Genomic DNA, 27494 nt, shown 5'->3' with positions numbered 1-27494 from the left:
TTCAGAATTTGTTCCATGCAATACCAAGTCAGTCAATACACTCTCTGAAATCCTTTCCTTTTGGTCATACAGTAGATATTTCAAGGATTGAGGAGAACTTAATACAAACTGGCTCTCTGCACCCCAAAAAAATTCCCAGTACTGGGAAAAAAATCAGCAGTTTGATGAATCTGTCAAGCTTTCAAACATTTGGAATCAGAAAACCAAACTAAAGCTGTTCTAGGTTTTAAAAATCACAGTAAGTATTTGTACATGCTACCTTATCACATTTTTTCATACTGAAGTGCAGAGCTTCAGTGTATGATGTTCGTGAAATAAAAAATGAGAGTTGGAAATAACTTTTCTTCTCTTTCCAGTTTGCTGTACAAAAAATCCCAGGTAAGAGAGACTGGAAGTGACTTTGTTGCTTCTAAGCAACATAAGTATGTTCTCAGGTTGACTGCAAAGCTGAAGGAATGACAAAATTAATTGAACTCAGCTATAGCTAAAAGAAGAATGCAATACTTCATGCCACATTATAACCTGTACGTGTCTTAACTCACTAATTTCTGTGTAGAGAGGCCTAAGAAAACATTGATCTAAAAGTTAGATACACATAATTCTAAACACAGGAGCTATTGTTGATTAATTTTAATTTTTCTAGCGTCAGCAAAGGAAATATTGTAATGCGCTTATGCAATGGCTAGTTGACTCACTTTCAAGAAAATTAATGTAGATAAGCAGCGGAAGATTAGTTGTCTTTTTACGTGTTCGTTCTTAGATTTTGAAAACATGAGCTATACTTTATCAGTGTAATCCAGAGTAAGTCTTTCAAGGTCAACACCAGGTTTGCACAAGAATTTTACCCAATTTAATTCTGTATAAGAAATCAAAGTGTTTAATCAAAGTGTTTCTAACAAAAATTTCTCCACATGATGTGACAAAAATCAGTGCATTAACATGAAGACTCCTGAGAAGTGCTTAACAAATCAAAATACGTCTGAAAAACTGGGGTCATAAAATAGTATTTATCTGCGAGGTTGAGAGCATTAAAAAAATATTGGAAAATTACAGTGGTTTCACTCCAGAGTCACAACTAGAGCTGCAGCAGTGTGATTCAAAAGTCACTGTGAAAATCGAGGTTTCTATCTGATGCTCGGAGCAGAATTAGGAAAACACATGGATCTTCCTGCCGGATGTGGATGGCTGCGGGTGCGTGTAGTGCTCAGGGTGATGGTGACGCTGCTGCTCGCAGGACACAGTCACCTGCAACCTGGAGTAATTTCAGTGCTGCTGCAGGGCCAGACTGGAAATAAAGGAGACCACAGAGTTACGGGAAGATGATTTTCTTTTGTCTCTTCAAGAAGATAGCCGAAGAGGCCATTGGGGGAGCTATACTGCCTCTATCCCGATCTAAGTGAGACTAAAAGTAGCTTCTCCAGGTTACTTTGTCTCTTTGAAAGCTTCTGGCCTCCATTGGAAGTACAGGTTCTGCAACAGATATATTATTTTATCTTCTCATCTTGTGTTTGTCTCCCAACGCCCAGGGTGTGTAAAACTTATGTACTCTATATTTCAACATTACTTACAACAGCAGCAGTACACACCAATGTGGAACCATTAATTCGGAAAGCACTCAGAGCATTAGTATGGTGTAGCCACCTGTGGGCTTTGGGAAGTGGCAGGGAGAACATACATGTGTCTTAAAATGCTGGTCCTACAAGTAAGTCATGAGACTGCTAGTACTGAGCAGTTACTAATGAATGCTTTTGAAGTGTGCTTTCTCAGTGTCTTTTTTTATAGTTTTTTTTGTTTTTTTTTTTTTTCATTTGGTTAGTCCACATGTCTCCCTTGGATAGCCAAACATTCATTCTGCAATCATGTACACATGAACTTCTCTCTTACACCATAAAGCCTCTCACGTGCAAGAAAGTTCAGCAACAAAAGTAATTGCAACTTTAAATCCTGTTCTTATTAGCTCTTACATAATTAAAAGAGCCAGATCAATAAAGAGCAATAGTCCTTATGGTGATGTGGAAAGGGATTAATGACAAAAATCAGAAGATATAAAGAGAGGTGTATCAGAAACTGAGCATAGTTGTATACTATTATTTAAAAATCATGATGCTAATTATTTTAATAACACACTTGGGGTGGAGATTAGATGCTGCCAAGATTAACAAACTTGAAATACCTGTTGTATGTGATACACGTTTTTCCTGTACTACTTAATTTTTTCACAAAACGTACTAGGAACCTGACTTACCTCATGCGCAAAGCAGAAGTTTTATTTGCTGAATTTCACTTTGATTTACACAAATTAGATGTGATGTAAAATCTGATTCCTCATACAGATGCCAACTTCAAGGGTCATTCCTTGACCCTTGGTTGGATAAGCCTTTTAATCACATTGGAAGTTAGACAACTACAACCGCAGACGAAGGATGTAAAGTTCAAATTGTATGATCACAGAATCACAGAATCACTTTGGTTGGAAGATGATGGGAATATTAAGAATCAGAATAACCTGAAAAGAAGAAAAGGAACTATAAAACCAGCCAAAACTGGTCTAAGCACTTTCAGCTGTTTCAAAGTACATGTGCAGAAGCCATGGAAACAGGACGTTACTGCAAGTGAGTTCTGCCCAGCAGCGTCCAGATTCTACCCAGTAACAAGAACAGTATAAAAGAACACACCAAATATGTGTGTGGTGGGGTTAATTCCTCTGAGCACTAAGTAAGCAAGGCTTTTGGCATGCTGAGAGCTCTTCAAAGCCTGGCTCTGAAGAATTTGCTTGACTAGCCACCTGCAAACTGATGTTAATGTAGTTTTTGTATATTTTATGACTAGTGTTAGTGTAACAGTAATGATCAACTTTTACTCTTGTTTTTATCCTCCCTGCAATGATAAAGCTGAAAAAAATGTGACTAGTTGGTGTAGCATTAGACTGTGTTTTGAATTGGAGCCTCACTAAACATTCATTAAGATAAATACTGTTAAAAGGAGGAGCTATTCAAGCTATAGGTAGGCAACACCTCTTTTCTCCACTTGCCAACAGATTACTTTTGTTTGGATTACTAAGTCACTGGTGCCAGAATTTTATTTTATTTGATTTTTTTTAATTCATCATGGACTAGGGAGATACATGGATGTGGCAGCAATCCTGCATTCAGCAAAACACAACCAGGTTCCTGTGGGTGCTGAACTAACTGTAGACATCTGAAACCACCAGTTGTGCCACATGTAAAACCTGTTAGTCTTCCAGCAGTGTGAGCTGCAGGCTTTCTCTAGGGCTGTCATTATAACAAGCCTGGAAGCTTCCTGCATGGACTGTGTGAAAGCAACTAGAGAGAACTGGTAGTAAAAGAAGTATTTGGGAATAAACATGGTCCTCAGAGGAGAGAGACTTATTGAAGAGGCAGCACAGGAAACTCTGAGAGAGCACACTGCCTGCTGTAGTTTTTTCTGACTATGGTATTAGAAAAATAGTACTGTCTATATATTCCCTGAAGAGTGTACCAAATAAATGTTTCAGTCCTTACTAGTAAAACATATTGGCAAGTCCCAGGACCCAGTGAATGTTGAAAATCATCTCAGCGACTTTGTATGGATTTGTGTGGATTACAAGCAATGCAATTTGCTCCAGTAGGCAGCTTTCAGATGTGATATTGTGCAATACAGTTTAACTTGGACAAATGCTGATAGATATTTGAGCTTCTAGGTGACATCTGCAGGAAGTTTGCTAAGAAGTTTGTATGGTAAATTCAACCCATCATTCTTTGCTGGAAAGGGGGCATTGTAATGTTCTTGCCATACTTGAATCTGAATCTTTGCAGAGATTGCTCAACTACAGCAGTGGAAGAAAATGCAGACTTCTGACTCACCCCTACTTCCCCTGCGAGCCATGGTTGTGACTGCCCTCGCAACTGCACCCAAGGAATTTGGAGGCCAGCAGTGCCATGCAAGCTGTGATACATCCCTACGGATTTCAATAGGACTTTAGGTCTTTTTGCTAGGGTAGTTGTGGCCAAATATCTCTGATATCTCTGTATTTTTAGTGGATTTGGAATGAGAGCCTGTTTCGCTCATAGTACAAATTCTCTTCGAAGTACAAACATAAAAATCCTGAGTATTTTGGTACTGCTGTCAAATAATGTCATATTTGCAGATCTTGTTGCCTTCTCACTCATGCAATGAATATGTGATGTTTTCGTAATGTTTTTGTAATGAAAAAGAAAGTAGAAACTCTATGTGAATTAAAGTTTCAGCTTCTGGCTCAACTCTGCCCTCATTGCAATCAGTAGAACTTCTGCTATTTAAATATTTTTTCTTTGTAAATTATGTATCTCTAAACACTCTCAGGGTTTGTTAGTGGGTTAATAAGCATTATAGAAATATGCATTAATATTTTATATAGTTTTCAAATTACTGGTGTAATATTCAGATGTGAGAGACCTTTAATTTCATGATGCAAGCCCCACTTTTTCTTTACAATTGTTTTTTTGCTATAAAGTGAAATTGATTTTTTTCTTTCCAAATGCTTATTTAGGATCAGGACAAAAGTGTCCCGTAGGTATGTGATCTCTCTGTATGTATAACAGTTGATGAACTTGTTTGTTTTCATATTTTGAGTGCTACCCGGTATGCCCAGCTCTATTCAATTAGCTCACTGCTAATTTTGGCTTGGCTTCTGGATACATTTTACACAAGTACAGTGTGTGTCCCAAAGGCAATTCAACTGAAAAAAAAGAAGTACATGCACAAAAATCTGGGGCCTTGGTTTGTTGCCTGGTGAGCTGGGTCCTCCAGAAGTCATCCAAACCTTATTCTTGGTGACTGGTCCTCCAGGACACCTAGGAAGCTAGCTTTCCTGTGGACCTTGTCACTTTGAGAGCAAAACTCATGCTTCCCTGACTATAGTAAACTGTTTCCTGAAATATTGGTTCATTGCTAGCCTCCACCCTCCACCCTTTAAGATATGTTCTGGAGAAGTCCAGATCAGCTGTCTTCTGGTGAAATATTTTACAGCTGGAGATCCTAATCCTACTGTAGAAGGGAACTGAATTGAATCTAAACTGTCCCAGACTTTGTTAATTTGAATAAAGTTTCTATTCCTTGCTCATGGCCCCATGATCTCTGAGAGTCCTAGCCATGGCTAGTTGCTGTACATGCTGTACATCTTGGCTGTGAGGACCTCGTGAGATAGGTGTGGACCTAGGGGAAGGAGGTTAGTGTGTTGTGCAGGGCATCGCTGTGGGTACAGTGAATTGTGTATCTGCTCTACCTGTGCTGCAACCCGAGGTCTGACCCAAGGCAGGTGTTTTTACAGCTGCAGCAGTTGCATTTCTGAATTAATCTCTGAGTATCTGGGAACCTAGATATATATACACACATGTATGTGCTTGTTTAAATTGTAAACATTAACTTAAAGAGCTAAACTTCCTGTCATGATCAGTCGCTGAAGGGAAAACCCTTTATTATTATATTCTGTAATTTGGATCCATGCAGAATCATCCAGAAATTAAAGTACTACTCAAGCGCACTAGTGCTCCCTGCTGTCCCTGAATCTAACTTTGCATCTGGCAGAAATTCCTGGGTAAATAGGAGGTGTAGGCTACTGTCCCTTACTCCATCCAGATGTGCTCAGCCCAAAGCAAATTAATTTGGCGACCAGTTAGGTGAACAGAGAACGTGAATGCACCTATTGCATTGAGTAGTGACAGTCCTGAGACTATTGAACCTCAAATGCATCTCAAACATGTGCCAGCCCACCAGCATTTTTTCTTGCAGCTGTAATTACCTGGTATTGAGATGTCCCATCAGATCTTTAGGCTCTGCAGGATGAAGACAGGTGAGTGCTTGGATAGACCTGCCATCCTCTTGGCAGCAATAGCATTAGCTGATAACCTTCCACTGAGTCAGAAGTGAAGAGGTGCCCATGCAGTGTATTTTTTTTTACACACCATCAGCTCAGTGCTTACTGGTAACTGAACTGAATTTATCCATACATTGCTTTGTGTTTTCTAATATTTGCCATACTATTTAATGCCAGTTCCTGAGGTGCCTGGCCTTTCAGATGATCTTTCCAAAAGCTAGCTGTGTAAGGACTATTTGACCTCCAAGATATGGTAAAAAGGGGTGCACTCAGTCAATCATGGCTGTTGAAATATGTTTGTGGGTTTTCCTGTGTAATTGGTAATGGTATGAGACATTTAAGGGCCTCCTATTTGTAGGAAAAAAAAGGCCTATAATGCTTTGTGAATAAGGAAGGGATGGCAGTCCTAATATCTGATGCAAAATTCATGTGATGGATTTACTTTCTGCAGTTCTAACTCGGCAAAGTGTTTGCTTTCATTGCCAGGTGGTGGTTGTGTGTGTTGTGGTTTTTGTTTGTGTGTTTTCTTTTTTTTTTTTTTCCCTTCCTGTGGGGTGGAGTATTTGGTTTTGACAATTTCATTTATTTGGTGATTTCTTATTAGATGGCTGCTATATTCTGTGCTAGTAGTGGCTGTATTTCTGTGATAATTGAAACACAGAAATCTGTTATGTGTCTCACAGAGCTCTCAGGCACCTCAAGTATATATGGTATTGAGTATCACAGAAGCAAATACTGTGTCAAAAAGACACGAGTGACCCGTCTTTAAAGCAGGCAAGTAAAATTCTGCTAAGCTCTGTGCTCCTGAAGCTGTGCTCCTGTTTGTACACACCAGTTCACACTTCTGTGTAACAGTTTGGAGATGCAAATTTCATGCTGCAGTCATCACTGTGTCCATAGCTCTGAGAACTCCTGGGAAGCTCATCCCTCTCCATGCGGTCCAGAGAGTAAAGCAAAAAGCCTTCCGACAGTGGTAGACTTTGACTTGCTCCTAGAGCTTCATCATTGGCTCAGCTCCCTCTTCTAGTTCCCCTTTGGGATGGAGAAAGGCGTACTGCAAGGACTGAAGGGAAAGGTAACACATCCAGGTTGGAAAGGAAAGATTTCTTCTCTACTGCAAGCAGGAAAACCTGTGTCACCTGAGAGTTGATCCACACATGGGCTGAAATCCTGCCTCTACTGAGCTTTCATGCTGTGGGACTGTAGGACAAAAAGTGTTATTTTATTATTCATGAGTGGGTGTCCACAGCTGGTGTCTCGGCTGATAAGGACCTTCTTCCATACTTTATGGGCTGACTGTGGCTACTGAGGTGAATAATCTGTTTTAGGTACTGGCTGGTTTGCTTCACTATTCACTGTGCAATTGGAAACATTTATCATTACAAGAAGCGCGTCTTTGTATTTTTTCTTTTATGTCTGACATTAAAGGGTTTTGCATATTTATTAGTTGATGGTAGTGAGCACTACATCGTTGCCATCTGTTTGTGGTTGTCTGTGTTTCCCACTGTTAGCAGCCCAGCAGAAAGCAAAGGAAGACTTTACAGGAGAAGCAGTGCTTCATCTTTTCCATTGCATTTTCAAAAGAACATTACATTCACACAGAACTATTTTCAAAACATGGAAGTTTACAGGTGATCACAGACAACTAAGCGAAATGACTGAAATACACCTCGTGTGTGGCCGCCAGTACTTTTTTCTCTTTGAAGGCTTTCAGTCACATCCCACTTCACACTGGCTATTTTTCATTTCACACTGAAAAAAGAAGTTCTCATTTTTCAACACAGTGCTGATCTGCTTCAAGGCTGGCCAACTTCAGCACTTGGTTCCTGCAAGGTTTTACACAAAGGTATACAGCATTTTGTGGTGGAGAACGTAACAGTGAAGCCATCGGATGCTCTAGTTTCTTTCCCACTTACACAACAAACGGGATGAGACTGCTCCTCCCTAATGGACCATTCTTTTTCCTTGAGGAAACAAGTTTCTAAAACTTGCACTCTTACATGAAATTGCATTGTGTTTTTTTCTGTTTCCTTAGAGCGCACCCATCTTCCTTGGTACATTTTGTTATATATTTAACTAAATTTCACAGGGTCCTCCTCCTGCCTCGGGCTGTGTTGGGATACCCCGGAGACGCAGGCTGCGGGTGGGCAGGCAGCCTGGGGACTTCACTCCCGCCGGTAGCTGAGGGGATGTCCCCCTGTGCAGAGCACCGGGCACTCCCAAGCCAGCACCAGTCACTCAGGTGCACTCAAAACCAGGCAAAGCACGTCTGTGGCGGGGAAGGCAAACACCGGCGCTGAACGTTTCCCTCTCGGGGTTGCCTTTTTTCCCCAGCCCGGCGGCGCGGAGCCCCGCAGGGAGCGCAGCCGGGGCCCGTGGGGCGGACGAGCGGGGGGGAGCAGGTGAGGGCGGAGAGGTGTCCCCGCGGGCCGGGCCGGGGGCGGGCGCAGGAGGATGCTGAGGCCGGCGAGCGGAGCGCAGCCTGACGCAGCGGCGGCTCCAGCCGCGGCGGGCGGGCGGATGGCGAGCGGCGGCGGGGCGCCGCGGGGCTGAGGGGCGGTGCCGCCGCCGTGCCGTGCCGTGCCGCGCCGTGCCGCTCCGTGCCGTGCCGCGGTCGGCCGGGCGCCGCTGCAGGCTGGCCCCCTGCGGCTGCCTGCGGGGCGGCGGCAGCAGCGGCGGCGGCGGGCGGGCTGCCGGGATGATCCGGTTCCGGAGCTCCAGCATCAGGTCGCTGAGCCCGGAGATGAAATGCACCGTGCGGCTGCTGGACGACTCTGAGATCTCCTGCCACATCCAGGTGCCGGCGGGGAGAGGGGCGGCGGCTCGGCGGGGCAGCGCGGCGGGCAGCGGTACCCCGGCCCGGGGGCGCAGAGCCGGGCCGGGACTCCGGCGGCGGCTCCCCGGTACGGAGCCGGTCGCAGGGCCCGGGCGGCGGCTCGGCGGGGCCGCGGCGGGAGCTCCCCGCACGCTCCGTTCCCCTGCGCGGAGCTCCGCGCACCTGCGGCGCGGGCAGCCGCGGCTTCTCCGCCGCCTCCCGGCGCTGCGCCACGGCGTTGCACAGCACGGCGCGGAGCCCGCCCGGCGACTGCTGGAGCCGCGGGGTCCGCCGTGGTTCGGCATCCCCGGCACGGCAGCCCCGCGGGCAGGAGGAGCCCCCTGGGCTGCGGCGCCCCCGGGAGAGGTGGCCCGGGCGGGGAGGGAGACCCCGACGGCGCCTTCCCCATCCCGCGGCGCGGTAACGGAGCGCCCGCTGGGCAGCTCTTGTCGCGGAGGTGGTATTCAAGAGAGGACCGGTTCTCCGGTACCGGGAAAGCCCTGCCTTGGGAGCAAGGCCCGCGGCGTGTGGTGTCAGGAAACGCTGTTACTGAGATAGCGGGCAGAGTTCAAAATGAAGTGCTGCTCCGTCTTCCTCTTAATTTGCCGCAAAAGATAACTTACAGAAGGATATTCAGTGGTAGTGGTTGTGCAGCAACTGGAAAGAAAGCAACTTTGCTGTAGTCCCTCTTCCTAGTTACTTAGTCTCTCTTGATTCCTTCAAGTAATAAGGATAAGGAGGCAAAGAGTAAGGAGCCTGTGAATTTCTCGTGGAGCAGCAATGTTTGTAGTGTGTGCCGGCAGGGGTATTTTGCGTGTCCTAACAAGACCCAAACTCTGATGTGTTATGGAAGTCTTACATATTCTTAAACTGCGTTAGAAACCAAGTTGGTCTGTTTGAAATTTCCATGGCATTCATAGAATCACTCAGATGAGCTTGGCATCCAGATTGGAAGGTGTGCGTGGTATTTTAAGAAGTTGCCACTCACAATTGGTCTTTCCATCTCTCTGGTAGTTTGAAATATCCACAGCTTTAAATCAAGTTGGTAGTCTTGTACAAAGACCAACTATGGCTGAAAAAATCAAGTGCCATGAGATGCCAGCTACATTTTTGCTTGGACGAAATTCTGTTTTTCATTAGTTCCAATGGAGCCATGCAATACTAGAATAGAATAGAATAGAATAGAATAGAATAGAATAGAATAGAATCGAATCATTCCAGTTGGAAGGGACCTACAACAACATCTAGTCCAACTGCCCAGTGACTTCAGAGCTGACCAAATGTTAAAGAATATTATGAAGGCCATTATCCAAATGCCTCTTTTTAAGGCACTGACAGGCTTGGGGCATTTACCATGTCTCTAGGAAGCCTGTTCCAGTGTTGACCACCCTCTTGGTAAAGAAATGCTTCTTCATGTCAAGTCTGAACCTCCCCTGGCACAGCTTTGAGCCCTTCCCACACATCCCATCACTGGATCCCAGGGAGAACAGCTCAGCACCTCCCTCTCCACTTCTCCCCCTCAGGAAGCTGTGAAGAGCAATGAGGTTGCCCTTCAGCATCCTGTTCTCCAAACTAGACAAACCCAGAGTCTTCAGCTGCTCCTCACAGTTCATGTCTTCCAGACCTTCCACCAGCTTTGTTCCCCTCTTATGGAATCATTCAAGGACCTTCACATCTTCTTCAGGTGTGGTGCCCAGAACTGCACACAGTTCTCAGTGTGAGGCTGCACCAATGCTGAATACATCAGGGTAATTACCTCTTTTGACCAGCTGGTTACACTGTGTTTGATGCCCCCCAGGACGCAGTTTGCCCTCCAGGCTGCCAGGGCACACACTGCTGACTGGTGCTGAGCTGCTGCTAACCAGCACCCCCAGGTGTCTTTCTGCAGGGCTGCTCTCCAGCTGCTCCTCTCCCAATTTATACCTGTGTACCAGTTACACTCAGCATGTAGCCTGAAAGTAACTGGAAATTACTGAAACATCTTGTACCTGTACCATTATAGTGCTCTTGTTAATGAATAGTCTGTTTATGAGACCATAGCTATAATGGGTAAGAAGCAGAATGGCCTTCAGAGCCTTTTCTCAGAGCTTAATACTAGCTTTGCGTAACTTATTTGACATCTTTAAAAATCAGTCTCTTTAAACAATGATGAGTTTAAAGTCAGAATCTGAGATGGTGTCATTACAGCTCTGTAGATTTGTCACGCTCAACAGATTTACAGTGCTAAGAGTATGCCCTTCAATGCCCACAGGGTAGAAAAAACCCACTTATTACGTATTACATTGTGCAAGGTGAGGTAATGAGCTCAGAACCATTTGAATCATATTGCATTGTTGTGGCTCATTCCACATGTAATGCATGCAGGGGGAAAGTGTTTTACACCTTAGTTGAAAATATTTTAAGTGCTACAGTTGTAAGGGTAATCGTGAAAATTGAATTATATTATAAACTCTTCTAGAACTTGTTTTCCTCAGTCTGCACACTGACCAAAAGTATTTAAAAGGTGGGAACTGCCCATTTTTTTTTCTCCCTAGGATTTTTAGGAACTGAAATTCTAAACATGTAAATGCAGTTCCTAGTATGACAAACTATTTCACTCTTGGTCACTTCAGCAGATACATGCAATTAATGATGACATTTCATGATTCTGATTTGCCTTTCAGTCTTGTGCCACACACTTCAAACTGCTTAATCCTGTGTATAGATGGCTACCCCTTACCTATCACTATATATATGGAGGAGATATAATTTAGCTGTGTAATTGATTTATCTTGTATGTGCGTGGTTGTTAAGACACTAGAACGACAAATCCCAAACCGCTCAACTTTTTGTCTTTAGCCTCTTGATCAGATCTGTATTCGAACTTCATATATGGACAAAATGTGCTAGGAGATCTCATAATGTTACAATTTTATTTTTGAATGAAAAAAAAAGTTATGAATTAGTTGTATATGTGCATAGCCATGCATATTCAGTGGAAAAAAATAGCCCTTAAGACATGCTGGGTTAACAGCAGAGATACCAGGGTTGTGCCAGCTGGAACATGTTGGACAGCTGTGTTTTGGTCATTAAGAGGATAAGAAAGCCTAATTCTACAATACTGATAAATGCCAACTGAGTCTCTTAAGGATAAGGGATGCAGTAAGGAACGGTGGCCACTGAAATTCTGGCTGTGCATTTTCAGGGGGAAAGGAGGGGAGATACACAGCTAGTCTGCATGATGATGTATGTAGCTGATGGTTTGCTGCATTTTAGCGCACTAATCTTTTGGCAAACCCTACTTTTTGAAGTATAACTTTCCAGCACTTGGCTTGCATACGTGGGCTAATATCAGAGGGCCCCAGTAACACTTCAGTGTGGAGATGTCTGCTAATTAACATCTTTGCGGATGCACTGTAGGTCTTTGGCCCTACAAAGTGTGCAACCAGAATTGTGTGTTACTCAGCTATAACATTAGGAGGTGGTGTTAGGAAAAGTAAGCAGCAGCAGATGTATTTAGGTGCTGCATATATATATATATATTTTTTTTTTCCTCTCTGTGTGAATTCCATAGTGTTTAAGTGGGAAACTAAAATAAATTTTTATTTTTACTATTAAAGTTTTTTTCAGAGCAGTGTTTCAGCAAGCCAACAGGCTAATAAAGCCTGCTTTTGGAAATTACATTTTATAGCAGTCTAGTGACAGCGTATGGGGTGGTATGGGGAGAATCAGAGATGAATCATGCGTTTGCAGACTCTAGCCAACTAGTTATTGAGCTGTGCAGCTGCCATGTAGGTCACCAAGTCGCTCAAGGGTAGGTTTGCAGCTCAAAGGTTGGAATTCAGTGTGTCCTCCTCGTCTGAGAGACTTCGTGACTGCAGATTAGCTGGAGTGGTGACAGACACAGGAAAAGGCTGGGGCCTGAGGGACGCCTAACTAATTCTTGTGATGACATTTTTTTTCCCCATGTTTTTTGTTTGCTTGCGAAGCCTCTCTGGGATCTGTATGTCGGGCAGTCTGACAACAGACAGTAAGGTGAAGTAGTGGCAGTGCTAAAATGGAGAGGTTATGAAAAAGAGCCTGAAGGACCAGAGGCCACTGTCTGTTCCCATCTGCAAGGGAGAGAGGTGACCTGCTTGTGCAGCCTGCCTGATGAAGCACAGAACCAAGGCTTGAAAGAGTGCAATGGGGGAAGTAGGTCTTCAAAACTACTGGAAATGTGTCTGGAGCAGCAGGAAGACCTCCTTTCTGGAGGTAATAATGAGATACTTATTTTCTGAGTCACTGACGTAACAAGCACTTTACTCCCATTTTTCCAGGCTTCATGCAAAAACTTCACACATCTAATTAACCTTTTAGTAACAATAGCCTAAACATCTTAAACAGTAAGGATATTTTTTTTCCTGGCTTATTTTCTAAGATTACTTGTTGCTTATTTCAGTTGTGAGTGAAGTTACTTATTAAAGTCATGTTATGGTAGACTGTTTGTTATTAAATATTTAAGGACACCTTGGGTCTAGCGGTGCCACTGGCATGCTTTACGTAAGGCGTGGGCTTCAGTGCACCTTGTTTAACTGGAATGACTCTCAAGCAGGCTGCTGTTCCTTTAATTTTTTAAAAACACAAGTAAGTGTGTATTAGTAACCATTATAACTCTAAATATATTTCTTTGTATGAAGTTAATATAAAATTGTAAGCCCACTCTAGAAAAATGCCACATTTAATGTACTACTTAATTTTAAAATTAATAAAAGTTTTGATTTTTGAGCTGTTCAGGTCTAGCTGTGCAAAACTGGAGATAAGGTTGGCATGAATGAGGCTTTTCTCTCACCTGGAGCATATTCTTGACAGTGGTAGTGAACTTTGCTGTCCGTGTGTTTATTTGTGGAAATACTGTATGATTGGATCTTCTTACCCATATGTAAAATTCTGTAGTAATGGGGCCTTTATAATGACATAGGTTTTGCTTTGTATGAGCTTTCCCAAACAAACTGTATAAATATCACCTGGCTCTGCTACTGATTTTTTTTCCATGTATCTAAGTGATAATTCGGTTGTTGTTTAAAAGAACAAACTTGAATTTCTGGGTGTGTCCAACTTTTGAGCAAGGAGAAGACATAGATTTTAAATACTGGTTTAGAAATCAGGAAGAAAACAACCAGGCCAAAGCTTTAGTTTACTCCTGGTCTGTTCTTAAACCTTTTACCTTCTTTTTCATAACTAAAAATGGGGGTGACAAAACCTGAGAAGGCTTGTTTTTTTCTGCTGCTGATAATCCAATAGTGTCAAATGGCCCTGTGTCTTTAAAATCTTAATTCAGGAGCAGTTTCTGTGCAGTTTGAAAACTGTTGCCTGTAGTTTGGTAAATTTTTTTTCTTTTTTTTTTCTTTTTTTTTTTTTTCCCTTTATATTTGACAGACACTGTCCTTTTTTATAGCACATTGGTGATTAGAAACTTGCCTTCTTGCTTAATGTTTTCTCCTTGGTCTGTATTTTGCAGGCAGATGCTAAATTGAATAGAAATCTGTTAACCAAAGAACTCTCTTTAAAATTCCCATCCCTCAATAAAGTGTAAAAAACAAGACAACATGCTGAAGCAGGCTCTGAGTTAAAAGAGCAGTGTCTATGAATCTCACTGTGAAGATACGCTGAATGTTGACAATTTGGAAAAATAAGTGAGAAAGGGAATGCAGCATGAGAAATGAAAAGAGCAGAGAGACCAGAGATGAGAAGGTGGAACAGAACCATTGCTGCGGAAAGGGAAAGGTTAAGGGATTATGTAGACAGCAGGCAGAAGATTTAGTGAATTTATATTTATCCTGTAAGCAATGTCAGAACCGTAACCAGGAGGCGCCTTGAGCTGCTGGGATGATGCTGTAACAGTTTAAAACAGTAAGATGAGATAAGGAAGGAGATGCAAGTTAGGATGGATTCTGTGCCTTGTTCTCTTGATACATTTTAAAAACCACGTACTCGGGTTTGTAGTCCTAACTTCATGCTCGAGCCTCTAATTGTACAGTTACAAGAGGTACTCTTGGCGAGACCTGCAGATGAGAAGCCTCTCTCATTAAGCTAAGCCTATGGGTTACAGCTACTTCTTTTGTAGTTTCGTGTGTTTGGTTAAATTTGCAGTAACCTGTTCTTTTTAATGGCACTAAGGGTTGTGCTCGTAGCTCCTTCTAGGGCTGGAAAGGAAACAAGGAGTAGAAAGTGTTACTAGAAAGTTACTAGGGTGTTGGGAGTTCTCATTTATAAATTAAGAAACGAATTGTGTTGATGGATTTTGATTAGTGTTTGTGAAGCTCAGTATTTGTTTTACGTTGGTTTCTATATCTCTGGTTGAGGAAAGGCACGTATCTATGTGTAATACTTACGTGTTGCTACCAATTCACAAACTCTATTGTTCTCTCTTGTTATTCTTAAATGAAAATACTTACAAAGCTGGCTTATGCAGGATTTTATCCAATATATATGGAACTGCAGCTGAACTACTTTTGTATTGGATAAAGATAATTAACGATGTTGAATTAGGTTTTTTCCATACTCCATTTTGTCTGATTAATGAACAAAATCTGAAAATTCTCTATCCTAAAGAGGATGCCCTTGCCTTTCGTTGTAACTGTGTATTTCCTGTGTATTGCAATTGGCATTGTAATCCATGTTTTGACTGCTGGTAAACAAAGGCAGGGGAATTTAGATGTGTGCTTAAGGACTTGCCTGATCCAGGGATGAGCATCTATTTCAGTAAATACAAATGTTGTAGATGATAGTTACCGATTTAAAATGTAAGCATGATCTTTTCATTATTACCCAACTTTCATTTTTCTTACAGCTTTAAATAAATTATTTTACATTCTTTATTGTCATGCATATTTGGACACTAGCTAAACAGCAGGGATGGAGATTAGTATTAATAAAAGGCAATTGGAAATTCAGTAATACAGTGCAGCACAGCTTAGATATCCAAACTGCAAATCATTGGTTTGATCCCGTTAGAGGCAAAGTGCTCCTGTTAGATGTACGATGTTTTCTGCTTGCAGGACCTTCTGGAAGGGACTTTTGGCATCTCATGAGGCTTGGGCTTCTCACAGCTTGAGATGTTCTCACCTGTCTAGGCATCTTCAGTGCACTGATACAGATCTAATAATATGAGGCAGCTGATAAGCAATAATTTGGCAGAATATGAGAATATGAGAAGAAACTTCTTCACAGTGAGAGTGACAGAGCACTGGAATAGGCTGCCCAGGGAGGTTGTGGAGTCTCCTTCTCTGGAGACATTCAAAACCTGCCTGGATGCCTTCCTGTGTAACCTCATCTGGGTGTTCCTGCTCTGGCAGGGGGATTGGACTAGATGATCTTTCGAGGTCCCTTCCGATCCCTAACAGTCTGTGATTCTGTGAATTAACTGGCCTAAGAGTAGAGCCAAAATACGTAATTGGTGAGGAAGTACTATATTTTCACTTTTTGGTTGTATTTGGCTAGATTGAATTTTCTATATAGAATAGGAATGATGTAATAACGTATATCAATTCTCCTGAAATGACCCTTCACAAGAGAAGCGGTTAGTGCCTTTTCTATAGGAAGGTGAAATAGAGGGTCTGGATTTTGCCTGTATGGTTGTTGCTGGTGCACTGGGACAGACTATATAAAAAACTCAAGGTTTAAGCACTTAGACTAAAGAATGGGAGAAATGGCAGCTGTTTTTTCTCTGCTTCCTCAAAAAAACCCACAAACAAACCAGGTGGGTTGGGAGGACTGGAGAGTAATTCTTTCTGTGATAAAATGCTTGTTTACTGTAGCACAGGTGTCTGTCCTGGGTATTTTGACTCATTAAATCAAACATACTGAAAATGGATCTCTTCATGTCCTTATTCTCTCTTTTTGCAGTCCCCCTCTACTCCCTGGTATGGATAATATCAACCTGTTGGCAGGTTCATAATGTCCAGATCATCTTTCCTTTTCCAATTAAAGTAAAACTGTCACCAGATGACTTCTGCTGTGTCTTTCCCTGCTGCATATGGAAGATATCTCCTCGTAGTTCTTCCTTCAGCTGGGGCTGCTTGTCTGTTCCTTCCTTCTTTGTTTACTTAAATACAGCTTCATTTTTCTCCCTAGCCTTGCTTTATTGGAGACCCTTTCTAGACCTTACAAATCATTTTTATGTTCCTATCAGATTACCTTGTTCTCACTCTATTTTAATTCCTTGTCTGATAGTGAGAACACAATTGTAATAGTTCAGCTATAGTTAAATTAATACTAAATCTTTTTCTTTCTGGCATAAAACTAAACAAAAAAAAGGCCCCAAACACACTTTCTTCCTTCACTGCTCCACTGTCAGTTTATTTTATCCTTTCCAGCTACAGGCACACTCACCGTATACAAGCGTTCCTGTTTTCCTGTTTTTTGGGGGTTTAACACATTGTTTTTGACACAAGTGTGTTGATAATCAGCTCTTGCCATTTCAGTGTTCTCTCAAGATAGATGCTGTTCTCTAGGTCATGGTCAATTATGGCAGTAGTAGGCCAAGTGTGAGTAGTAATCATCCTGTTCATGGTTGCTGTTCATGAGAAACTGGATTAAGGAGGGCCCAGGGATAAAGAATGGATGTTGATGCTCTAGTACTGTTACATTTAGAGGAAAAGTTTCCTCTGACTGAAAGTAATGCTGGAAACTTGAGATAAAATGGATCATAACAATGTGTATAAGGTTAAGTGTATGTATAAAATTTCTCAAGGTTGCTCAGAGCCAGAATTGAGAAGGTACGGGCTATATAACATGAGTTCTTTCTCAACAGTTAGGTTCACAAACAGAAATAACTCCTGCAATAACTGGAAATCTGACCAATCAAGATTGTTAGAGTAACAAGTATTAAGTGGCTGCAAAATGATTGCTCTTTAAAGGTGTCCTTTGGAAAAATATTAAATGAGTCAACATCTTCATTAAAAACACTTGCTATTTTCCCCTTGTTTACTTAAACCTCTGGAACAAGTAAACAATCTGGATTGAAGACATGCTTTGCTCCTTGCAGACATGTTATCTCACAATGATATTTTTTCCATAGCAACTCTCTTTGGAAGAGCATTATGCTTTAAAAACAAAACAAAGCGAAACAAAAATCAAGATTTGCACCTGGGCATTTTTTGTCCTGATGTTGTAATATGTAAACTTACTATAAAAGGGCACATGTTCCAAAGAGAACTTTGGATATTTCTGACTAAACAGTGTAAAACCTCTTTCATACAGTCGAGCTGTATGCCCACTTCTTTGGTTTTCCATGTAACTGCAATGGAAGCAAAAAAGAAATGGGATTGCAAATTGAAAACAAACAAACAATCCCCTCATTCCCTCACACCCAAACAGAATCAGGAGAATTTACAACAGTAATATTAGAGTAATTAGAGTAATTAGAGTATTATTAGTAATAAAGACTTAATGATTTTTTAAATATAAAGAGACCAAAAAGCAGTCACAAACAATTTCAAGTTAACAGTAAAGTCCTTTGGAAGTTGATGCATAAAGTTCAGACTTTAATGGTGCATTTATATTGTTTCCAGGCGCAGAGGCTAGTCAAATGTTTTCGTCTCCGAAACAGGACTGTCTGCGTGAGAAATGCCTTTTGGGAATAGTTCCTTGACCCTCCTCTCTGCCAGGCGATGCCTGGGAACTAGTCAGCAAGAATGCTAATTGGCACAGACTGGATTTTTGCCAGGCAATGCCCTAACAGTTTGCTAGCATGGGTTGTAGATTTCAACCCCCCAAAATGCTCGGAGAGTTTTAGTACTTCTAGTATAGATGCAATCTCTGTTTTCAGAAAGGAAAAGAAAATAGGATTTTGTGAATATTTTATAGTTGGTAACTGTGTTCATAACACTGCTCTTCTAAGTGGAAAACCTGAAGTATTGTGTGGAGCATCTTAAACAGTGGTAGTTAAACTAGGAATAGCAGTAGTTTTAGTAGGTGTTTACAAAATTGCTGTGTTTAGTATCTGTGGCTGTAATCTTGGATTGGAACCTGTAATCTCTTCTGGGATGACAGATTATTGATTTTGTTTTTGTTGTTGTCATTTCTGAATGCTCTTAGCGATAGTCTAGTTGATACTAAAGTAATCTCTAGGATCAGGAGGTAAGGACATCAGTTGCTGCTGTTTTTTTGTTTTTATGTTTTACAGATACAAACTCCAAGTCTTGTAGTGAAGTTGAGAAATGAGACATGGTTATTTCTTTGAACAGTAACTGCAAAAATGCAGATGAGATGCTCTGTGGAGTGCTGCGCATGCCACAGAGATGCTATAGGATGTATTTTTATTCCTATTTCTTTAGGCTTTTCCAAGTAAAATACAGCTGATCCTCCACTTTCACTCTTACTTTAAAACTGGGTAACAAAGATAAATACTTTGCAGTTGGAGTGTGATGGTTAGTCTTGTGTTAGATGAGACAGTTACCTGGGGTGCAAGTTGAACTCAAACTGTGCAGTGACTGAACTTAGGTGGCTTCAGAGCCTGAACTTAGGTGACTTCAAGGATTTATCTCAAGACCTTCAGTGTGCCAACAGGCGGAGTGCACCAAACCCACTGTGTGAATTTTCCTTAACTCCGTCCTGGGAAAAGGAAGGAAAGAGCAGAAGGTTTTACAGACGGTGCTGTGAGTGATTCATTGTGCAGACTCAGCCCTGTGCATGAAATCACTCCAGCAGCCCGCGGTGCCCCTGCCAGTTGCTAGGTGCAGATCCAGGGAGGCTTTTCTGTTTTGACTGGAGAATCCACTCGCGTTGCCAGGATTTCCGGATTAGTTTTCTCATATGCTCTGGCAGCTGGTACTTTCCAGCCACCAGAATGGAGAATGCTTGAGCAGGAATTGTCAGTCCCCAAACTAAACAGTGGTGCTGCCTTGTGGGCATTAAGGCAAAAAGAGTGGCACATCTAAGTGAAACATGAACAGTAGTCTACACAGTTTCAGGACAATGTGTTCAGGACAATTCTGGTTATTTTTTGTGCATGGATTACATACACCAAATACGTAGCGATTTTTGTCCTGTAGCATCTTGAGAATCAGAGGCTGGTTTGTATCTTGCCCAGAAGAGTTTATGGTGTAATTTCAGGGAAAACACAATAAGGGAATGCTTAATTTATGTTATGATGACAACACACAAAGTAATTTGTGTAGTTGGCCTGAGTTTTAACTTGAGTAAAGGAGGGAAAAATACTGCCATAGAAGAAGAAATTCCAGGAGCGGGATGCTGGTATGTGTGGGGAAGAGAGCAAGACTCCAGTTGTGTAGGGATTTCAGTGGTTACGTGGTGTATTGGAGAGAAGATGGCAGTATTGACTATACCCTTCCTGTGTTTGCACCTGTTTTTTTGTCTTATTCTGCTACTTAGAAACTCCAGTGAAAAAGCACATAGTGCACAAACCTATGATCCCAACCGGTGAGGTAATTTTTACTACTGTAATGTTTCCCTCTTAAAATTTTTTTTACTTCAGCTTTGCTTTAAGGTGTCAAGAGATGATCTCTGTTGTGATTAGGTTTGTGTAAATGACTTGCCATCTCCCTGCACTGTTAGAGGATCACACAGCTTGTGAATGTGGCAAGAACCACAAAGGCTTGGGTTGGATTGGGGCAGGAGGGGAAATCTGAGTTATAATTCTGCCTTGCAGACCCATTGGGTTTGATTTCTACTCCTGCTTTTCAGCAGGTCTTAGGTAACTGCCTACTTCGTCGTGGATGGAGATATCAATACCATGCCTAAACCCAGCCTCCGGCAGTACCCTTCTGAGGCCATCATCTAGCGCACCAGTTGCATCTCTTTTTCATTACCCTTTTCTTCAGTCCTCCAGTTTTCAGTCCTTTTCATAGTGCATGTATTCATGGCACTTCAAAGTTACGAATTCTACTTTTTTTGTTGTTGGAAGTGGGGCAATACACTGTCTTGGATACACAACAGACATCTACATCTGTTGATAAATATAATTCCCTGGTTTGCTGATTCCTGTAATTATTTCACAGAGAATGTTCAAAGAATTGTTATACATTCATATGAATCAGGTTCTTAGGGACATGGTTTAGAGGTGAACTTGGCAGTGTTAGGTTAACGGTTGGACTCGATCTTAAATGCCTTTTCTAACCAAAAAGATTCTGTGATTGTATTGCTTACCTTTTTGTCACTGATTTTTTTTTGCCACCTAGGTGCTTTTTTGAATCATGATTTTGATGGCGATCTGGAGTTAGTCTTTGCACAGTGATTACCAGAAGCACTTTTCTCTCTCTCTCTTTTTTTTTTTGTAACTTTTGTAGTTTACTGGCTCAGTGAATTATCTTGACTTACTTGTTAGAATTCTGTTGGTCTTGGTAACATACTCTCTGCACAAGGCAGTATGTATATCTACAAGTTTGTGTACACCCTGTAACTTACTTGTAATGGCCTGTATAGTTATAAGGCTTTTACGATATGCTAATTGTTTGTATATCTTTGTTTTGCTAACTGCAATTTATAATAATGAGGTTTTATAATGACCAGGTCATACCTTAGAAACTTCAGTTTCTTCACCTTTGCTAATTTATTCTTACCAATTTAATTTCATCAATGTTAAAATCAGAAAAATCTTTATTTTTGTGGTCTGCTAGGCTGACCACTCTCAACTCGTATTACATGTTTTTTGGTCTTTCCCGAAGTGTTAATGGAATTTATTTTTAAATGGAGATCCAGCACGTTCAGTCTCTATAGTACAGATTTTTGCCCATTCTTAATATTTGCACTATTATGTGAAGTCCTGAATGATACTAGGGTGGTTCAGGAATAATGGATCTGTATCCTGCAGGTGGTTTCATATTTGAAATAATTTTTTAAAACTAAACTTCCCTTCCTCCCTGGGTGAGTTTCCTGTCAAAACTCTTAGCACTGCTGATATATTCTTCTGTATGATTATTCAAATTTTCTAAATTTTTTTGTTATGCCGGTATTTATTTAGATGTTGTATCTTGTTTATAGGAAATGATACATAGTTTTCTGTCATGAGGTGATAAATTGTTCAGTGGATATCTCGTGTTCTGAAAAAACAGATACAAACAGAGTGTTTTTGTATTCCTAGCTCCAACACCTGTCTTTTTACAGTTCTTTTTTACTCTGTGAATATTTATGCTGTTGTTGCTTTGTTATGAGAGCTATCATTGTAATCCAAAAACCTCAAGAGAATTGTATTTTCTTTTCAGGTTTTTCTATATATAGCCAGTATTCTGAGGATGGAAGAACTTCTGTTGCGTTTGATGCATTTCCATTAACTTGCTTTTAAGAGCTCTAGCTAGCTGTATCTTTTATTGATTAGGAAATAAAAAGGAAGATGGAGATGTGGATTTAGGTGCTTTCCCCTTCTTTCTTCTCCCCATCATCCACAAGTGGAGCTTTTGGTCATTTTAAGCTCACTGATTTCTAATAGCAATTTTGTTGCCCTCCTTCTGCTTAGCCAAGCTGTGCTTCAGTGTTGCTTCAAGAAACGTGAGAACTTTTCCAGCTATCAGCAGGTATGGCCCAAGAGGTAATATGTTATTCTTGATGTCCAGTTAACACCTGTGACGTCCTCGCTCCTCTCCTGCCCCAAACTGACCTCTGTAGTTCTCTTACTTGCTGCCTGTCCCAGTATTACTAGTATTATTTGTATTACCCTTTTTCTTTATGAAACAAATCTCTTTGCTTTCAGTCTTGGCCACACAGGTAATCTGTTGAGGAGAGAACTTCTTTTTTCTATTCACTGCATCAAAGCATCAAAGTGAGTTTTATCTCTGTGTGTTTTTTGTTTGTTTGTTTGTTTTGTTGTTGTTGTTTGTTTGTTTGTTTGTTTTTTTAAAGAACAAGCAGGTAGGCATGGTGCCAGGTAAATCCTTTTTGAAATTCCTAATTTGCTGACTTGACAGTGCCTAGAAAAGACCAGAAGAGCTATATACATGGTGGACCCGCAGATCTGGTTTGTGCCCTACATAACGTTTGGTGCTTCTCTGTGAGATACAAAAGGAATTGCGTTTTCTAACCTCTGTCTGCCTCCTCTGTCTCCAGAGGATTCACTGCTTACGCAGAAACCAAATTGTTTGCTGGAGGAGGTTTCTCAGTGTTTTATCCTGCAAGCTGAATGATGAAGAAAGGTTATGAATCCAGGGGGAAGCCAGTTTAATCAATTCTGTTTTCCTATTGTGTCCATACAGATTTGATATTGTTTTGTAATTAAAATAGGATCTGCTTCTACAGAATCTTGTTTTTCTCATTTTGAACCGTGTAGCCTTTCCCATACATTCCTGAAATAGAACAGCTAAATGTGTGCTTAGAAAAAGAGGGAAATAAAAGGGAAAGTACTGTCCTCCCAAAGGTGCACTGGGATTCCTGTAGCAGTATTTCTTTGCAGAAATATCATTAGTTGAGTTTTCTGGCTGAGAGAGAGGTTTCTGCTTTATGAACAGGATAATTGTGTATTTTTGTTCAACGTAAACAGCATTCTGACACATTTCATGACCGCAAGATATGTTATGCACTCACTGGAATAAACAACACACAGGGCTGTCTCAGGCATTTAGTCAATGGATAATGTTGTTCTTGCTTTTACACATCTTTCAGCTAAATCAGAGATCAAACCCAAACTCCAGCACTGGAGGGCATGTGGGGAGGATTTTTGACACTGGAGGAAAGCGAGTCTATGAAGCCTTAATGATTGCTTCTTCATCTATGCAGATTTGCTTAAACTGGTGCCAGATCTGCTGTAATATTGATGACATCCTTCACCCTGTTAATAGCTCAACCATAATGGAGGTGGTAGGCTAATTTTGTTCTTTATCTAGGTAGACCACAAATGATGAAGATTGTATACAAGGATATGAACTATGACTACAAATTTGGCATGTAACATGCTTTCTGTTAAGTGACTGAAAAATGTTTAAAACTCTGATTTTTGTGTACTGGTCACGTTCTGTCTCCTCAGCTGGCATGTGAAATTTTATTAGGCGAATTCTGGAACAGTTTGCTGACAGTGAGGCAATTAATAAAATGTTGCAGTCCCTCAGAGAAATAAGAGATGCTTTCCATGACCTTTTGTGGTCATGGTGGGACCATTCATCCCCAAATGTCTATTGACAGTGTTCCTATGGGGCATGCTCAGAGGTGTATATCTGGATTTTAAGGAGAAAAGCTGTTGTTGAGGGAGAGGCTGTAATGGAAGCTGTTTAATTTGGAGCACTGTATGAGTTCTGCAAGAATGACTACAAGCTTTCCAAGTCTGGGATGGAAACACTAATGCTCTCCCTTCTGTACATGTGGGAACATCTTCCAAGAGATTCATAAGAAGCATTTAGTTCCTCAGGTGACTGTGTGTGATGGAGTGTCTTGCACTAAACTGGAACTTGGCTGCTGCAGAGCTCATGAATGAGGATGTGCTTTGCTATGTATAGTGTGGAAAAGCAAATTATAATTCATATTTATTGTCTGCCTCCTGAGCTTCTCCCGCTTTTCAGGGAGAGGAGACAGAGCTTGCATTGATCACAGCATAGCTGTAACACTCTTCCCAGGTTTGCAGGGTCACTGTGTCCCTCCAGAGTGCTCAAAGGTAGCCATCCAGGCTGCCTATATATTATCACTATCTGTCTGGGTGGGATAGATATTGTGTCTCAGAGGGATGTGAAGCATTAAGCTTTCCCAGGTCTTGTGATTCTCACAAGCAGAGCTATGACCCTGTGCACAGTGGTGTTACTGCCAGACCTCAGGTTCTCCAGGTCATCTGAAGCATTATGTTTTTCTGTATTATTTACAAGATAACCATTCCGGAGTACAAATTTGGAGCACAGCACAGGAAACTTTCAGAATTTCCAAAAATGACACCATATGCTCTTCAGAGGCTTACAATTTTGCAATGGCAGAGTCATGTTTCTTTCAGAGCCCATTTTTTCTTAGTGCTAGCATGGTCACAAATTTTCAGTGTACCCTTTTCTGCTTTCTTGCAAAAAGAACTGATGATAATTTTCCTCCATGCTAGTATTTTGGGTTTGTCTATCATATTAGCATTTTATTTTTGCAGGATTTGCCATTTTAAAATGTGTGTCTTACAAGTTTGGCAACTTTCATTAAAAATGTCTGCTATTTCATTTCTGTAATTTAAAAAAAACCCACACCAAACAACCAAAACTTAGATGCTTCACTTGTCTCGGTGTATCTAATGAATGCAAAGAGCTTAGACCCAACATGCAAGTGGCAGCTTGACATGGAGAATGAAATGTGTGGAGTGCATTTCCATGGGTGGTGATAGTGTTTTACTGTGTTATCACAAGAGTGGCTCAGAGCCTAAGGCATGGATAAGGGCCCCATTTTATTATGCAAACACAAAATAAAATACTAGTCGTTTGAGAACACGGACACCCAGTGGAATACTATGTTATACAAATAAAATAGCTTGCTGCCATTTAGATGATAAGTCATACTTGTATCTGCATGTGCTCTTGGTTCGGGGCAACCAGTAGTCTACACATAATAGCCTGAAGCCTTTTTGCCAATATGTTTTACTGTATTGCATTTGGACAGTGATCACCAGGGTAGGTGGTAATCTATTAAATCTTCAGATGCATCTGAGTTATATTCTGTGCCCATATCCTTAAAATAAGACCATTGCCTAGGTGGAACGGGCCACAGAGAAACAACACGGGTAACATGATGTAGTGGTCTCTGCACATTGCCATCTTTGCCAAGAAAACTGGATTTAGAAGGTTGTAATGGAGTGTATTTTGTGGTCCCATCTTCCTGACAGAAGGTCTGATCTGGAAGGCGATGTGGAGTTGCTTGTTTTGGAAGTTTAATAAGTGGACTGTGAGAGCTGAGAAGGGGATTGCTATCCTCTCTCTCTCAGCAGAAGGGGGCAAGGAGGTATAAAGTGAGAGGGTCCTGAGAGGCAGGGGTGTATTCCAACTGGAAATGGGTGAAGAGCAGCTGGTGGAAATGACCAGATCACTGGAGGGGTGCACAAAAGTATTCACTGAAGCGGTAGACCAGGGAGAAGATCTTCACATCATTACTTGGAAAGATACCAGTGGAACAACATGGCGTTTGGCAGGCCAGAGGGTACGATATTGGGGCAATCCAGTCACAAAATGATGGTAATGAAATAATGCCATGTTTTATTATACCCTCGTCTGCTTAGGGGTTAGGAGGAATAATGATTATTTGTAATAAGACTATGATTTTAGGAAACAAAGTAGGTGTGTGTTAGGAGGACATCAGCCTTGTCATACTTCAAAACTAATTGAGCAAGTAAGAGCTTTTTAAAAGCCTTTGACAGGGCAAGGATGCATGGGCTGTGGAACTGCTTGTACTATGTATTAGGTGTGCTTCCAAGAAGGTAATAAATCTCCAGCCACTTAGCAGTAGAACCTCATTTTCAATTAATAAATGATATTTTAATACTTCTTTGTTCTGAATTTGGCATGGAGAATCCTGAATGACATGCTAGCGCCCAGTTGTTCACTGGCAGGGTCACAGTCTTCTGAGTGATAAAATTTATATTTAGACTTGCCCTGTTTTGGGGTTGTCCATAATGTTATCTACAGACTTGAAAAGCGAGTCTCAACAAAATTGCTGTACTTATATCCAACAAATTATGTGCACTCTGACCTGGAGTGCTGTGATTTTCAATATGATATGCAATTCTTAATGCTTAAAAAAAATGACACTCTTTAACAATAAAAAATGGCTGGCATCTGTAACATGAAAGTTTTAATGTGAAAAACTCAGAGGTTTTAACAAGGTGTTAGGGAATATTGCAGTAGGATGAAAGTATTGTCTTCCAGTGTGGTGTGCATCTTTGGAGAAGAAAGTTGAGGCACTAGGGAAAGTGAAAATCCATTTAGAAAAAAATAATGTAAACGTTTCTGTTGGTTTGTATCAGGCATTTGAATAGATTAGGTTAAATTAGACTAGATTAGTTTACTAAACTGGAATAGTTTAAATTAGACTAGATAACAGGCTTTTGGCTTGAGGCAACCAGCCTGAATGTTAGTGCTGAAAGACTGCAATATAGAGAATGTCTGTTAGAAAATTAATAGATTGAAGAACTTAAATACTTTTTAACAAACATTTTACAGTTGGATTTTAAAGAATTGTTTAATGTGATTAAAGATTGTGTGGCAAAAAATGCCAACAGACTGTGACTGTTCCCAATTCTTGACCAAAAATGTGAAGGAAAACCAGTTGCATGCTTACTCCATTATTCATTAATTACTCAGAGATATTATGCATAAGGTTTAATACGATACACCTGAATTATGAAAGTGGTTTTCTTGTTTGCAACAGATTTCCCCTTAGCTTTATTGGATAATCAGAAGTGAAAGCAAGTGTAAATAGTGCTCTCCTTACTGCTGATGCCACAGATGTAGGAGCGGATATGCAAATACACATACCTTTCATTACATCTACGTTTCAGAGTACTTAAAATGTTTTTGTCATCCATTATAACTAGGCTATATGACAGATTAGATGTTTTTTAACTGCAAAATATGCATTGAACATGAAGGGACATGAATATGAAGGGACAGAAGTTTGAGTACTTTAAAATGCATTGATGCCAGTTATGTTGTCATGTAACTAACTGGAACTATCTGTGCTTGTTCCTGGCAGACTGGATTTGCAGGAAAGCTGGAAGTTACACATACTGCTTTACAGTTAATCTATAATGTGTTATTGTGGGAACAGGGTTATAATTTACATGAGGTTTAGGCAAAACTGTATCATGAATAATATACAAAGCTTACACTTTTTTTAAATTTAGATTAAGCTGCGTACAACTTCTTATCTGTTTAACCAGTTAGTGACAAGAGTTAGAAACAAATTTTT

General features: G+C 41.0%; 1 protein-coding gene across 1 annotated transcript in view; it reads left to right on the top strand.

Moving 5' to 3' along the window:
* Window positions 1–8552: 8552 nt before the first annotated feature.
* FRMD3 (FERM domain containing 3) overlaps window positions 8553–27494 on the top strand; it is a 149376-nt gene continuing 130434 nt past the window's right edge. Inside the window, exon 1 of the mRNA XM_065656152.1 lies at window positions 8553–8651. Within this exon, the coding sequence (XP_065512224.1) occupies window positions 8553–8651 (99 nt within the window). The remainder of the gene's footprint in view (window positions 8652–27494) is intronic.

The sequence above is a fragment of the Caloenas nicobarica genome, chromosome Z (genome assembly GCF_036013445.1).
Source record: "Caloenas nicobarica isolate bCalNic1 chromosome Z, bCalNic1.hap1, whole genome shotgun sequence".
In the NCBI taxonomy this organism is placed as follows: Eukaryota; Metazoa; Chordata; class Aves; order Columbiformes; family Columbidae; genus Caloenas; species Caloenas nicobarica.
The sequence above is the reverse complement of the archived record's forward strand: the minus strand, read 5'-3'. Positions and strand labels throughout refer to the sequence as shown.